Consider the following 13325-nt stretch of genomic DNA (forward strand, 5'->3'; position numbering starts at 1 on the left):
CTGCCTGGAAGAAAATTAATTAAAATATTTAGTTGGCATTAAAAGAAATGAGTGTGATGACTGCGAGTTTTAACCTTGAGATAATCAGAATAATTTTCTTTTCCTAGGCGACAAAAGACCCTATTTGTCACTTCCGAGACCTGGGGTGTGTATCACGCCATCCATCCTCATAAATGTTTTACTGAAACAGTGGTTTGCAGTCTTGTGATTAATAACACCCTGGGTTTTTTTTGTGTTTTTTTTTTTTCTTCTTCTTCTTTTTTCCTCAGAAACACTCCGCTAACCTGAAGTCTGCCAAGGCTGTCAAGCTGGATGCAGAGGTAGCATGCGCCGCTTGCTCATCTGGCTTTCAGCGCAATTAATCACCTCCCTTCTCGTGGCATGTTCTGTCAGCAGAATATTCATCTCCAAGAAGCGTCGTGTCACTTTCTTAGAAAATTGTTGGTGTAGTAATCTGTTGCAGTTTTGCTTGGCTGCAGTTTTTTCTTGCACTTTACCGCCGCAGGAAGCGGCATTATGGTGATTAGAGGCCGTCTTAAGTGTGCAAACAAGTGAAAAGAAGCCTGTTTGCTCATTTGCATTTCCAGAATAACATCCATTATGCTTCGGTTCTCCCCCCACCCCCCCTTTCTTTGTGTGTCCCTGTGGGTGCAGGAGCAGACGAGCATGGCCAAGCTGGGGCTGGAGCTCCGGCTGCTGTCGTCGGACGTGGACTCGGAGGTGGAGAAGTGGGAGGAGCAGGAGCACGACATCGTCCGGCAGAGCCAGAGCATCGCCAGCATGACCTACAACATGTACCTGTTCACCAGGTAGCCTGCTCAAACCGAACCACACACATTTGATAAGATCCACAGCTTGCTGAACTGTCTTCCTTTCAAACCCTTTATTATCTTTCTCATCGATTCCTTCAGAGGGGAGGGGTTATTGAAGACAACCCTGGATCTTTTTCATCAGGCTGAGGTATCCACATCCACTCTCCTCCCCTTATTCTCTCTTTTTTCCGTTTTATTGAAGCTGTAGATGAATGCATGTGCTGTTTCATTAAACAAGACTGATGCTGGCAGATCAATAGGTTTATAAATGCTCTCATTCATTGATTCATTAATCCTCTGCAGATTTGACAGATTATGACAAAAAAAGTTATGAATGTGCTGGAAAGGTAGTGTTGTCGTCTCAGAAGGGATGAGGTCGTGTGAAGGGGTGTAAACTACCGAACTGAGATCATTGCCACTAATGTAGAGTCATTTGTAGAACCACGACCCAACGTGTCAGCCAGGATTTATTCAGTTTGAATGAGAAGAAATCAGAGCGAGAGATGAGAAAGATCCAAGAAAAATATTAAACCTTTAAGCTTTAGTGACCAGTTGTCTTTATTCTATCGTGCAGCTTCTGCGTAGAACTATGACTGGATACATATTTTCACTTTTCTTGTTTGTCATTTTTCAGGTTCTGTCTGAAGAGGGACTCCAGCTTTGCTCATCTCTCCGCACTTTTTCCACTCAGGTAAATATTGCAGAATTCATTTGCTTGCACAGTCTTCAAGCTGAATAGCTGCTGCTTTAAAGTTTCGGTCTTTTTAAGACTAAAAGTGACTGCATTTGTATAGGAGGGTGAAGCTGAAAGGCGATGCCCTAAACATAATGGAAATGTAATATTTTTGCACCCTAATGTTTGCTGTGCAGTTATCTTAGAAAGGAGAACCACCTTACAAGTACTACAGCACACTTCTTCACTAGAAGTTCAAACTCCTTAGTCTCAAAATTATATCATATCATCTAAAATAGATGGATAGATGGACAGAACTTTACTGATCCCTTGGGATGATTCCTTCAGGGAAATTAAAAAATGTTTTTTATTTATGTCAATATAACAAAAAAGAACATTTTGTCTGGGACTGCAGCTTTCAGGCAGCAGCATTTATTAGCACAAACGTGTCTTTGTGCTCTAGGGAATGGAAACATATAGTATTGCCATTCTGATATCGATGCAAAAGTTGTTGTGGAAGTTCTGATATGCAAACCAGTTTCTTTTCCTTTGAGCAGGGTGGGACGGTAACGCCCTCCCCCACAGAAACCCACTGGCACCTGTGTCAGCACCTTGATCTCCGTCACGCACCCATATCACCCATTCTGGCATGTCTGCTGCTGCCTATAAATCACTCAACCGGAGCAGGAAATTAAGGCTGTCACACACACCTCTTTTCCTCTCCAGAGCTGAGATCTAACAAACAAACAAACACAACCCGTGCCCCTTCCTTCCTTCCTTCCTCTTGCTCTCGACCAACTCCTTCCCCAGGTTCTCCAGGTGAAATTAAACAGCGCTTTTTGACAGCCTTTAACGACCACCATTACTCACTGCTGGGGGATGTGCGTGTGCTTTTTTTTTTTTTCCACACATGTAGAAGGGATGGGTGGGTTTGACCGCATCTGCTCAGGATTCAGAGCCCCGGCTTTTCAAGCTGCCTCGTGCTTTCTGATTAATTACATCAAACAAACTGGTGCTAATGCATCACCCTGCACTCTGATTTGGCACCAAGCATGCTTACAGCACACCTTCGTCTTCCTCGTTGGTAAAGTCAAAATGACATCTTTTGATTTTAGGTTAACGGTGGCAGTAACTGATGTAGATTATTGGTGTCTCTGACTGATATTTTCCAGATTAACTCAGCTGGTTAACAGACTTAAACAGGAGCTCACTGACAGAGCACCTTTATTTTTATGTCTATTTTACCTTTTCATGATGCTGATTTTTGTTAAGAGCACTGTAAGCCTGGTCCAGTAAACCTGTCCAAGTCTGCACACATTAACCTCATCTTCTTCTGTTTCTTCTGTCTTTCCAGCTGGTTGATGAGGAAAAGTCTGTGCTGCTGACAGAAATGGAGAAACTGCTGGGGCTGTGCCAACAGCTGCAGATGGGGGCCAAGACTCCCATACAGGGCAAGACTGCCACCTTCCAGAAGGTGCCCGCACTGCACCTGTTTGTGTTTACACGTTTTTATTGAAAGGCCGCCCCGAGTGGCTTGTTTTTGCCCACTATTTGATCGATTTGTGCTCATTAGGTTTGTGATCAGGGCAGGCGTACAGCAAGTACTTTTTTTACACAGCTCTTAGTGTGTCCTTGACGCAGGGAGCACACAAAGGAGCACAGCTGAGCTTGCTTTTTACTGGCTTTTGGCTTCGTGTTGGAGTGATCTGTAAGTAACAGCAGCATCGAACAGAGTGCTGCATTAATGGACGCCTATGAGGAATTAATGAGTATCTGGGGCACTGATGAGTTTTCTGAAGTCGATGTGTAATAAAAGGCGAAGGAAGGTTTGAATCAAAAGGAAAGAGTGAAGAGCAGCTTGTCCTCTGCTGATTAATGACTCCCTCTGACTGTGCTTCATTTAATACCAGCAGCTGAGGGTTTGTGTCCTAGTTACGCGCTAGGCTTAATCTTAAAGTTTATTTATGCATTTATTTATCAAATGCATTTTTCAGTTGCCTCAATAAACTATTCTGTACAGTAAAAAAAAGACTGAAAAATCCCATTTTCATGAGTTTTAAGATGACTAGCGATGATCCAGCTGAGCTCTGGTGCATTCCTCCCCCATCAGTGGTCCTTATGATGTTTCTTCAACTCAGCTGAAGTCCCGTCTCCTTTTATGTGCCTTCCTTAGACATAATTAAGAAGGCTTTTAAACAAAGCTTCAGTTGCCAGATTGAGATAATCCAGAAGATCAAGACAGTTTGAGTGAAGACACGTTAGAAGGCGCTCCCTCGTGTCTCACATCTTGGGAAGAATGCACAACAATTACTGCAACGTCCACGTGAACGTCAGGATGCACGTTTTTTTTTTCCCCAGCAGGACATTCCGTTCCAACAAAATCCGCTGTTCTCGCTGGGGATTTTAATGTTGTGGAAAAAAAGAAATATTCTTCTGAGAAAATTCAGAAGTGGCTTCAGCCCAGAGTCTGGCCAGAACTTCAGCTTGGTGGAGAGGAAAGGGAGAAATCTCTCGACGAAACATGTGCCAAGCTTAATGAATCATTCCTAACTGTAAAACTGCAAGTTACTTACTTACTGCAGCTAGAAGTCATTTCAATTTACGCCATATTTATGTGTTTTATTTTCTTCTCACCTTGTAAGATATATATATATATAGGTGGCTTTTTCTTCTGCTCTTTTTGTGAGGCAGTAATACAAAACATTTTGTGTTTGTCTGTAGGTGGACTCATCCATTCAGACAAGCAGAAACATCATGGCTGTGGTCCTCTCCCTCCTCCCCGTCTGTAACAGACTCCACAAAAAGGTGCCGTCGACACTCGTGTTTAATAGTTGTGCTTATCCATTTAATAAATCAAGCAAAAAAAAAAAAAATGCACCGGCCTTAAAGTCGGTTTTAAGTAAGATCTTAGCAGACAACCACGTTTTGGCAGTTTTAACATGAAAATGAGTAGAAAAAGAATACTGATCTCTGAAACTGTTGTGTAAAACATAACAATGGGCTAATTTTCCAAAAAGCTGCAGAATCTGACAACAATGCGACACCTGTTTTATAATACAAGTTAAAAAAAATCCAATATCATAGCAAAATAGGCTGTTTTTGTGTTTGTTACCCAGCCTAATTCTCTCTCCTGTCCTGTCTGTTTACAGTACAAATCAGAGAAGACTAGCCTTAGCTCACCACAGGACTGGAGAGAAAGGCAGGACGCGTCCACTCCAGTCAGAGACGACGGCTCTGTCAGCAGCAAAAACACGAACGGCTTTGGCGTCAAATCCATGGAGCAGCACATGGCTGGTCTCAACCTCTTGGAGAGCAAATAATCTCCTTTTTCTCCTCACTTTTCCTGTCAGAGCACCACAAACCCAACCTTACCTCTGCGGGCATCCTGAAATCCACGAAACAGAACCGACTGCAGCTGCGGGGTGAAGATGACACGGAAGTTTGACATCTGGGTAAAGAACACCCAGTAGGGTGGTTTTACGCCACGTTATCTGGTTACCAGAAGCGCCAGTTCCATTCCTGTCCACTAGATGGAGACAATCAGCCAACACTACGACACGTCTCCAGAAAAGCCTGATTTTTGGAGCCCCTTATCTTTTCTCTTACAGATTAATAAATAAAACGATTTTAAAAATATATATATTCTAGGAGAACGCCACTTGATGCATAACTCCGCCATAGATCTGTGCTCACTATGTGCCTACGTGTAACAAGCCCGTTTGTTTTGTGTTGTGCTGTAAAAGTGTTGCACGAGTTCAAAAAAAAAAATGGTGATGCAAAACCAGAAAAGACATGCCGTCGACACCAAACTCTCGTACGGTCGCAACCTTGTGGAGTTAACAGTTTTATGTGTTGTTAGACGTAGCAGTGATATCTATAATAGCCATCTCTTTACAAAGTTGACCACATGACATCATTATGGTCTATTTGCCAGAACATTCCCTGTGTGCCATGTTTATAGGAAATTAGAAAAACCATTTCATGTCAAATGCGACTGTCCTCGTGAAGAATCAGATCTTTAGCTTCTTAATATTATAAGAAAAAGACGCTTTGTTCTTGGGTGTTTATCACTGGATGGTGTTTTTTTTTTAAACATAATTTCAGCCTTGTTTAAAAAATAAAAAAAGCTTGTCAATAAAGTGATAGTTCAAATCAAAATGGGATTCTGTTGAAAAGTTATGAACGTTAACATCTTACCTGTTGTAGATAGCTCAGTTGGGAAGAATAGGGTTTATTTCTGATGGCTCAAAGTGGATTCCTGCTTTTATAGAAGTCTGAGCTACAGCATCTACAACAAGGATTAACGGTTCATGACTTTCCCACGTCAAAAGATCTGAACTATTGCTTTAGGATGCATTGTGAGTCATACCTCTTTGTTAAATGGAACATTCAAGTGTACTTGTTATGAAGACTATCACTGTAAAGCTGCAAAACAGGCCAACATGTATTAAGTTAGATGTATATACATATATATATATATATATTATGGTACTTGAAGTATACAGAATAAGATAATGACTATGGTACTAGATGACCGGAGTGTGTAACCTACAGTAAGCTTTAGAGAACTCATGTTTCTACTGTTTGACAGCAGGTAAAAATCCTTGGTATTGAAGTAACAGATATGAGAGGGGAGTTATAGTTTTGAATCATTTTTGGAAATCTGAAAGCTTAACAGTGACGTAATAAAATATTTTCTTAAATTGCTGTTTTCTTTATTTTACATAATAGAACGGGGGAAAAAAAAAACATTCAACAGAATGCAATATACACGCTTTTTCTTTAAATTAGCAACAGAAAGCCAGAAATAAAGCACGTAAAAGTCAAAAACATCTCGGATCCTTCATCAAAATTTAGACTTTGAAAAACGTCAAATAACTTGAAGGCACAGTGCTTGTGTGGTAGAAACAAACAAAATCAGTCTTTCAGGAGTGGCTCTATCCCACTTCTCCCATCATAATGTTTTCAGCCTTTTAACAGTTTATGCTTCAGGTCCACAGCGCCTCCATCAGGAGCGTTGGGACCGGGGACGCTCGGAGACTCTCTTCTCAAACTCCTCTTGTGTCAGGAGGTTTTCTGTTATGCTCTTGCTTTCCTCAAACTTGGGCAGAATGACAGCAATATATCCTTCTGTAGATGGCTGTTAGGAGTTAAAAAAGCACAACTGAAGCACTTCAACTAGTTTATTTATGGAAAGTACTATATGTAATCTACTACCACACTGCAAAGTATACAATAAAACTCCAAATTAGATTTATCTATAAATGCTTTAGTATGAATCAGCAGCATACATGATCAAATGTAAAGACTGAAACTACATGATAAATACAAAAGTAAAATTATGAACAACATACCTTTTCAAGCAAGAGATCTGGCGTTTCTAAAATGTTCTCGTTGACCTCTAGAAGGCGTCCCCGGATGCAGCTAAAACAGTCAGTTGCGTGAGTGACAACATACAAGCACAGCCGAAACAGACGTGTCGTGAAAAATACGAAACGCCTCACCTGTAGATCGTGTACTCCGTTTCGTCTGAGCAAGTTATTCTGCACAGAGGTGCAAAATCAGTCAGAAACTGCCCTCCCTGACAGGGGGGGATAAGAGGATTAATAACACAAAAGGTTTTATAAACGTTGGCAAAACGACAGCCAAAGGTTCACCACGTTACCCGCTTGGACTTCCCAGACACTTTATTATTCAGGCGACTGCAGCCGTTACTGATCTGGTAATTGATGCTTTTGATTGTGCGCCCATCCTGAAGGATCGGGTGGGTCTCTGCTAAGGTGACAACACAAATTCTGCAACGAGAATAAATATAAATCCCTCAATTCTATCAAGCACTTTAATAATAATAAAACAGAATTGCTAGATGTAAAAGAGCCTTCCACTCTGCACAAAGCTAACGATGTTACGTGTGGATTATTGTGAGGCAAGATTGATAAAACCTCACTTTTGGATTATGTTAGGATCCAAATTATGGATGCATGTAACATAAACTTAAACACTTAATTTGACTGAATTACTGTTAGATATTATAAATGTGTGGTATGAGGGAACAATTGGACTAATTGAATAAAGATATTTTTACCTTGTTATAAGTTGTAAATAATTGTTTGGTCACTTTTAAATGAAGTGCAAAAAAGAAAATGAACACCAAACATACGATGCTGTCAGTAAAATAAATAAAAGTGAAATTGTTTGTAAAATAAAACTTAGCATATGTCTCACCACTGACTTTTACCTGTTTGAATGTTGAAGGATGCAGTGGTCTTCACACGGTTTCCCCTTCATATCTATAATTTTTAAAAGACAATATACGACACACTTTTCATTAGCTTCTCCACATAAATTAATACAGTTTTCCGAACTATCAAAACGTTAGCTTCATTAAAGAGACATTTTTTTCATTGAGACTTTTCTAACCTGCTCTGTACCACCGAGTGAAGTATCTGTCGATAACAGAAGGGGCTTCTGCATTCGTGTCTGTCTGCTCCACGCAGTCCATTAACAGTTTTCAACCCGCGGACAAAAACACGCTCATGTGAAATCACAAACACGGTGCATTAGCTTGAGCGACGTTTAGCCGATAAGGATTAGCTTGACGGACAGTATATGGTGTGACACCGCGCGGTCCGTCTCAAAAAGAAAATGTCCGAAGAATTCAAAGGTTCCGGGATTTAAATAAACAGGCCATAAAATATTCTGAGTTTAATAACACAATTAAAATTGGTTTATTTTAATTTATTGTAACTCATGTATTACCTAATTCAATTATTGCTGATTTGTTTTTCAGTTAACAAGAAGATATTGTTAACTGAGCATTTCAGACATACAGTATATTTTATACTAGTTTACTTTCATGAAGTTAGAACTTAACTCTTAAAACTGTGAAGAAAAAATAAGATGATACATAACAAAACAGTATGTTTTAAAATGTTGTTCTTCGCTTTAGTTTTTAACTCTAAAAGCGTGCTTAAATAACAGTTAAAGTAGGTTGCTGTTTTAGGGTAAAAACATTATATAAAACATGATTTGTTGCACTTTTATTAAATACAAAATTTACCAAAGAACCCTTATATGAAAAGCATGACATTTTTAAAAGAAAAGTTAATATTCTGTATTTTCTGTATTTTTATTTCTGTAAATTTCATATTGATTTATTTGCATTGCCCACAAGATGGCAGAATATTCCTATACTAACAGAGCACATGGAATTTTAATGCAATTTTACCTCTCTAAACCAAAAGTCCTTTTCATAAATACAACCGTTTGGTCGTTATCTTTTCTCAAGACTCACTGGGTATTTTTTACAATCAGTTAGACACATTTGAGTTTTACTTGAGCCACTTCATAAAAGGCATAATGTCATCTCACACAGATGGTTTTAGGAACATCTGTGAATTTTCCACACTTTGGACTTGACGTCCTTTCACTTGGCTCTAATGCTTCTCAAATATGGCTTTTTGACGTGACTGTTGAGTCTGCTGCTCCTTACGTAATGCAGGGGTCTTGGAGATGATGAGAGTGATCTTCTTTTCCAGGATCTGACACAGAGAAGTTACACACCAGCATATCTGGCATTAAAAGCTGTATTACTTTAACTGTTTGTACACTGCAAGAAGAAGAAAGGAAAGAACTTTGCACAGAGTGATGGACGTAATGATGACTTTATTTTGGTAACTGAGAAATGGATTGTAGATGGTAGAAAGGTTTTGGATCGCCATATACTCATCGAATAGGTGCAGCTTTGAGAAATTCTGGACATTTTTGTCATCCTAATTATAAACCTTTTATATTAAATCAAGTTAGTTAAACAATGTGAACCATTCTGCTGATTTTTCTGTACAGGGTTCAGTAAATATGTACACAAAATACACAAAGTAGTTGGTTTTTTTGTATTATGGGTTATATAAACATAAAAAATATTAATGATTTAAGTAAATATGTGTTAATTATACACTGATGAAAAAGAAAACCTTTGATAAAACCATGTGCTTTTTATTTTACTGACATGTGAAAGTAAAGAGATCCTTCCTTGGAGGGTTTGAAACTCGCCTGCCTCATTCAGAGACAGAGGAAATTATTAAAACCGGCAATGGAAAGTGTTACTCCAAAGCTAATCACCCATTATTTGAGCAATCGTAACCACTAATTTTCTGAACTGAGAGCACAGAAACCATCCAGTTTGACAGAGACACGTAGTACCTCTAGTTTCCATCGGCGGCTCATGTTTAAAGTTTAAAGACATATATATGAAAGTCCTCAGTCCAAAGTTCGGCATTTTGTCTGGTGGCTGGCCCTGTTCATCTGTGATGTAGCTCATCTAAAAATACAAACGAACAAACATTCAGTCAAACTAAGAGCATGAGTCAAGAACTATTAATCAGAAATATAGGGTTTTTTAAGGTCAGTTTGTAAAAGAAGTTCCAGTCAAGTCTGGGATATTTTGAGAAAAGTGATTCAGACTTCAGTCAGAATTGTACTGATCTTATCAGCTTTAATAAATGTTTATCAATACATCCTTGTTGCTCAGAATATAGAAAACTAAGGCCTCCAGTACTGCTTTAAATCACTCGTGTGGGTCACTCAAAAAGATCCAGTATGGATCTATGCCACACCTGTGAAGTGGATGGATTATCTCAGCAAAAAAGAAATGCTCACTAACACAGATTCACACAAATTTGTGAACAATATATGTGAGAAACAAGGCCTATTGTGTATTGTGTATCTTTCAGTTCAGCTCATGAAAACTGGGAGCAAAAACAAAACTGTTGAATTTATATTGTTTGTTCAGTATAGTCAGGGCGTGACCCATGTCATGTTTCTGCTCATTAGTTTTCTTCACCGCCACATTTAGATCCAAAGAGTAGGGGCAAACAAGGATACTTAGCAGATTACGTAAGCCCACTCTGTTTTTTTAACTGACCTTGTGGAGCTTTCTGTTTTAAAGAGTGTTTGCTCTCTGTTTGTTTTCTCCTTGGCTCTCTGTGCAGCTTTGGCTTTGGTTGTGTGTGTTGGCTCACGCTCTTAGTTCAACATTGCAGGCCGTGTTCTCATGAGCTTTTTTTTTGTCTGACAGTTCACGAAATGTTGAGACTTCTCTCTGGAGCTGGTTCACAGAAGCGTTCTCATCTGATGCAGACTAACTTGTTGCATCCCTGGCAAACAGTGTTTGGTTGTTATTTGGATGCTTTTTTAAAAAAAATTGCCAGTCTGTAGGCTAGAATATTATTGAAATCTTGACTGCGTTCTGTTGAAGGTGATTGTCAAAGTTTCACAAGAATGTAGCTTCCGCTCATTGTGTGGTTTTACTGATAGGAAACAAATACACAAATATCTGTTGTACTATGTATAAAGTACAAGAAATAGCAAAGGGGACTTTCACATTCAACATTATTTGTGAATACTGTCATATTCTGTGATTATTTTTGATCTTCGGAGAACTTTATTTGGTTTTGTTTGGATTAATATGAGTTCTGTTACTTTGGGTAGTGGTTTTTATTTGTTGTTCCATCATTGCCACTAGATGCCCTCTACAGTTCTTGTTTTCAGCTCCTTAAACAACACTTGTATTCCATTAGCAATCAGCCCTCTCAGTACAAATACTCACAGGGTTTCTTCAGTTTTTTTTGCCCTATCCTCTTCCAGTGTGCATCTTCCCTGTTTCAGTTTGTCTGAGCTAAGGTAGTAAAAGTCTGGTTTGTTCCTGAGACCGTCTGCATTTGGGTCCTTGTTCCGCACGCCGTCCCCCATTCGTGACACGCAACAACATCAATATTGTGAAAAACTGCCCCATTTTTGAGCGGTCAAAGCAATTGCAGAGGGAGGGGGGTCATTTTGGATCAACAGGAGAAGCATTCAGCTGGGTTCTGCAGCTCAACAACTAGCACTCTGTGTTGAAGTGATGAAGTCAGAGGTTTGGACAGCTGGGTTCAAAGAGCTGGATTAACAGAAAACAGGTTATGGGGATAGAAATAATCTCCATCAATCCTGAATCCCATTTCTAGACACAAACATGTGGACGTCAATTGCCTCCTTCCAACTTTTGCCTTAAGTCAGGCAGCAAAAATAGACCCTGGACAGCTTTGTTTGAGTGATTTATTTCTAGTGCCTAAATACACTGTAACACAAATTAAAGTTTGCCACTTTTACACAACTTTGAATCCCTTTTGTTCATCATAGAGGCATCTTGAACCCTGAGCTTTTTTTCATAAGACAACAACTCTTGTGCGGGTCTCTGGTTTTGTTACCTTTGAGCTGTAATTCTTCCGCTCTTTTTAAGATGTGCACAGAGATTTGTGATGATTGGCAGACAGATGCTGTATTATTTTTCCTGTCTGCATCAGTGTCACAGTAAGTCTCCAATACTCCAGGGAAGAAAAAAGTGTTTTTTGTTGAATCCTCCCTGACGTGAACATGGATTGGTGGTGGTCTAAAGAACAGATCAGTTTATTTTGAGTATAAAAGTGGCCTTTGATGGATCACAGTCTGCATGCTGATTCCAAGATAAACCTTTCACCATTTGCCTTACCTTAACTCTTATTTATGACTAAAAGCGAATTATGCAGATGGTGATTACCAGCTAAATTGTTTGTCTTATATTACCCTATATTTTCTCTGAGAGCTGTTTTTTCTTATTTTACTTTTTACACACAGCGGAACAGCCTGATGTGAGCTGTGAGAAAAGCTGACTGGACAGTTGTCTCTGCATGGTGCAACATTAGGCTACCAGATGTGTGAGTCTGCATCACTGGTTGCTCCATTCAACACACTCACAAGCACACGCATCTTTGCCTTTCTGCTCTAATCGGTTACCTGCAGAAATTTTACAAGCCTTCAAACCAAGCCAACACAACGCTCATATCCGTCTCTTTAACAGAGAAGAAAGTGCTGAGCTCGAAGTGCCTGATCGCGCATGGTTGGCTCGTAAAGTTAATGAAAACATAAACGAGAACGGCAGGGATGCCAACTCTGCAGCCACTGTTTTGGGATGTACACTAGCTTTCTTTAAATTAGACTTTGTCAGCGGGTTTGGTTAACTACAGCAAGGAACGTCTCAAGTGTGTCTGCGACAGGGACAGAGATTTGAGCAGAAGGGCAGGTGCACAACGTTAAAACAAAGCACATGGAGTCTTATTCATTCAGAAATCTATAGTATTTCCTCTATAACCTGCTGCTTTTTGCAACCATTACAGTGAAGACGATACATTTGTGTAAGTAACAGTAAAGCCTTGGCACCATCAGATGGGATGGACTACTTCACCTGAAAGCAGGGACCCACAATGCAGCTGGAAAGTCAAATTTCAGGTCTCCATTTGAAAAGAAAGTCTCTAAAAATGCCTATGAAGACCCATTCAAAGTTCCTAGAGTAGTTTAATGTTCTAAGTTATAGCACCTAATGTCTGTATATGCTGTAGAAAGGTTAAAAACAAACAAATACTGACTTTATGCTTTGAATCAAGCCCACAAGAGTTCACGTTATGCCTCTGCATCATTACCATTCATCATGGACATAAAATAAAAGGTCAGCCGGAATGATAGGTAGCTGGTGTGTGTGTGTGTTTGTTAATAAAATACTTCATGAACCACAGAACAGACTTTAATGAAACTCTCATATAGTAATCATTCACTGTTTACCTTTTCAGCTGATTAAAGTTTAGAGTCAAGCTGGCCACCGCATCTAATCGACATTAGCAAACCTGGAAGTGGCCTCAACTCAGTCATTTTGACAGATATTGAAGTAAAACTTGGTGTGGCTTGGTGAGTCACGTATACTCCGAGCACTAACAAATCAACAACTGTGTGTAAAACTCAGACATGCAAGGTGGAGGGGTGATATTCAT

At 39.6% G+C, this 13325-nt stretch overlaps 2 protein-coding genes across 3 annotated transcripts in view; one reads left to right on the top strand and one right to left on the bottom strand.

Moving 5' to 3' along the window:
* Window positions 1–5294, top strand: part of ctnnal1 (catenin (cadherin-associated protein), alpha-like 1) — a 52240-nt gene extending 46946 nt beyond the window's left edge. Inside the window, exons 12-19 of one of the 2 annotated variants that reach the window (XM_017423893.3) lie at window positions 108–145; window positions 270–320; window positions 655–809; window positions 912–960; window positions 1447–1503; window positions 2840–2959; window positions 4207–4290; window positions 4635–5294. In XM_017423893.3, the coding sequence (XP_017279382.1) occupies window positions 108–145; window positions 270–320; window positions 655–809; window positions 912–960; window positions 1447–1503; window positions 2840–2959; window positions 4207–4290; window positions 4635–4805 (725 nt within the window). In that variant the 3' untranslated portion in view covers window positions 4806–5294. The remainder of the gene's footprint in view (window positions 1–107; window positions 146–269; window positions 321–654; window positions 810–911; window positions 961–1446; window positions 1504–2839; window positions 2960–4206; window positions 4291–4634) is intronic. The other variant, XM_037975693.1, reaches the window with a different exon arrangement.
* Window positions 5295–6225: 931 nt separating this feature from the next.
* Window positions 6226–8116, bottom strand: abitram (actin binding transcription modulator). Its single transcript, XM_017423905.3, has 6 exons — window positions 7906–8116; window positions 7724–7775; window positions 7151–7280; window positions 6990–7066; window positions 6840–6909; window positions 6226–6625 (listed from the first exon to the last, which is right to left on the bottom strand). The coding sequence occupies exons 1-6, from the start codon at window positions 7985–7987 to the stop codon at window positions 6494–6496; spliced, it is 543 nt and encodes a 180-aa protein (XP_017279394.1). The 5' UTR covers window positions 7988–8116; the 3' UTR covers window positions 6226–6493.
* Between the last annotated feature and the right edge of the window lie 5209 nt (window positions 8117–13325).

This window comes from Kryptolebias marmoratus, linkage group LG5, assembly GCF_001649575.2.
Source record: "Kryptolebias marmoratus isolate JLee-2015 linkage group LG5, ASM164957v2, whole genome shotgun sequence".
NCBI classification, from domain to species: Eukaryota; Metazoa; Chordata; class Actinopteri; order Cyprinodontiformes; family Rivulidae; genus Kryptolebias; species Kryptolebias marmoratus.

Bases quoted from the DNA above. Each gene is read 5' to 3' on its own strand.
- abitram (XM_017423905.3), bottom strand. From the start codon at position 7,987: ATGGACTGCGTGGAGCAGACAGACACGAATGCAGAAGCCCCTTCTGTT. The intron at 7,776-7,905 runs GTTAGAAAAGTC...TAAAAATTATAG, and splicing joins CACTCGGTGGTACAGAGCAG to ATATGAAGGGGAAACCGTGT. The intron at 6,626-6,839 runs GTATGTTGTTCA...AACTCCTAACAG, and splicing joins CAGATCTCTTGCTTGAAAAG to CCATCTACAGAAGGATATAT.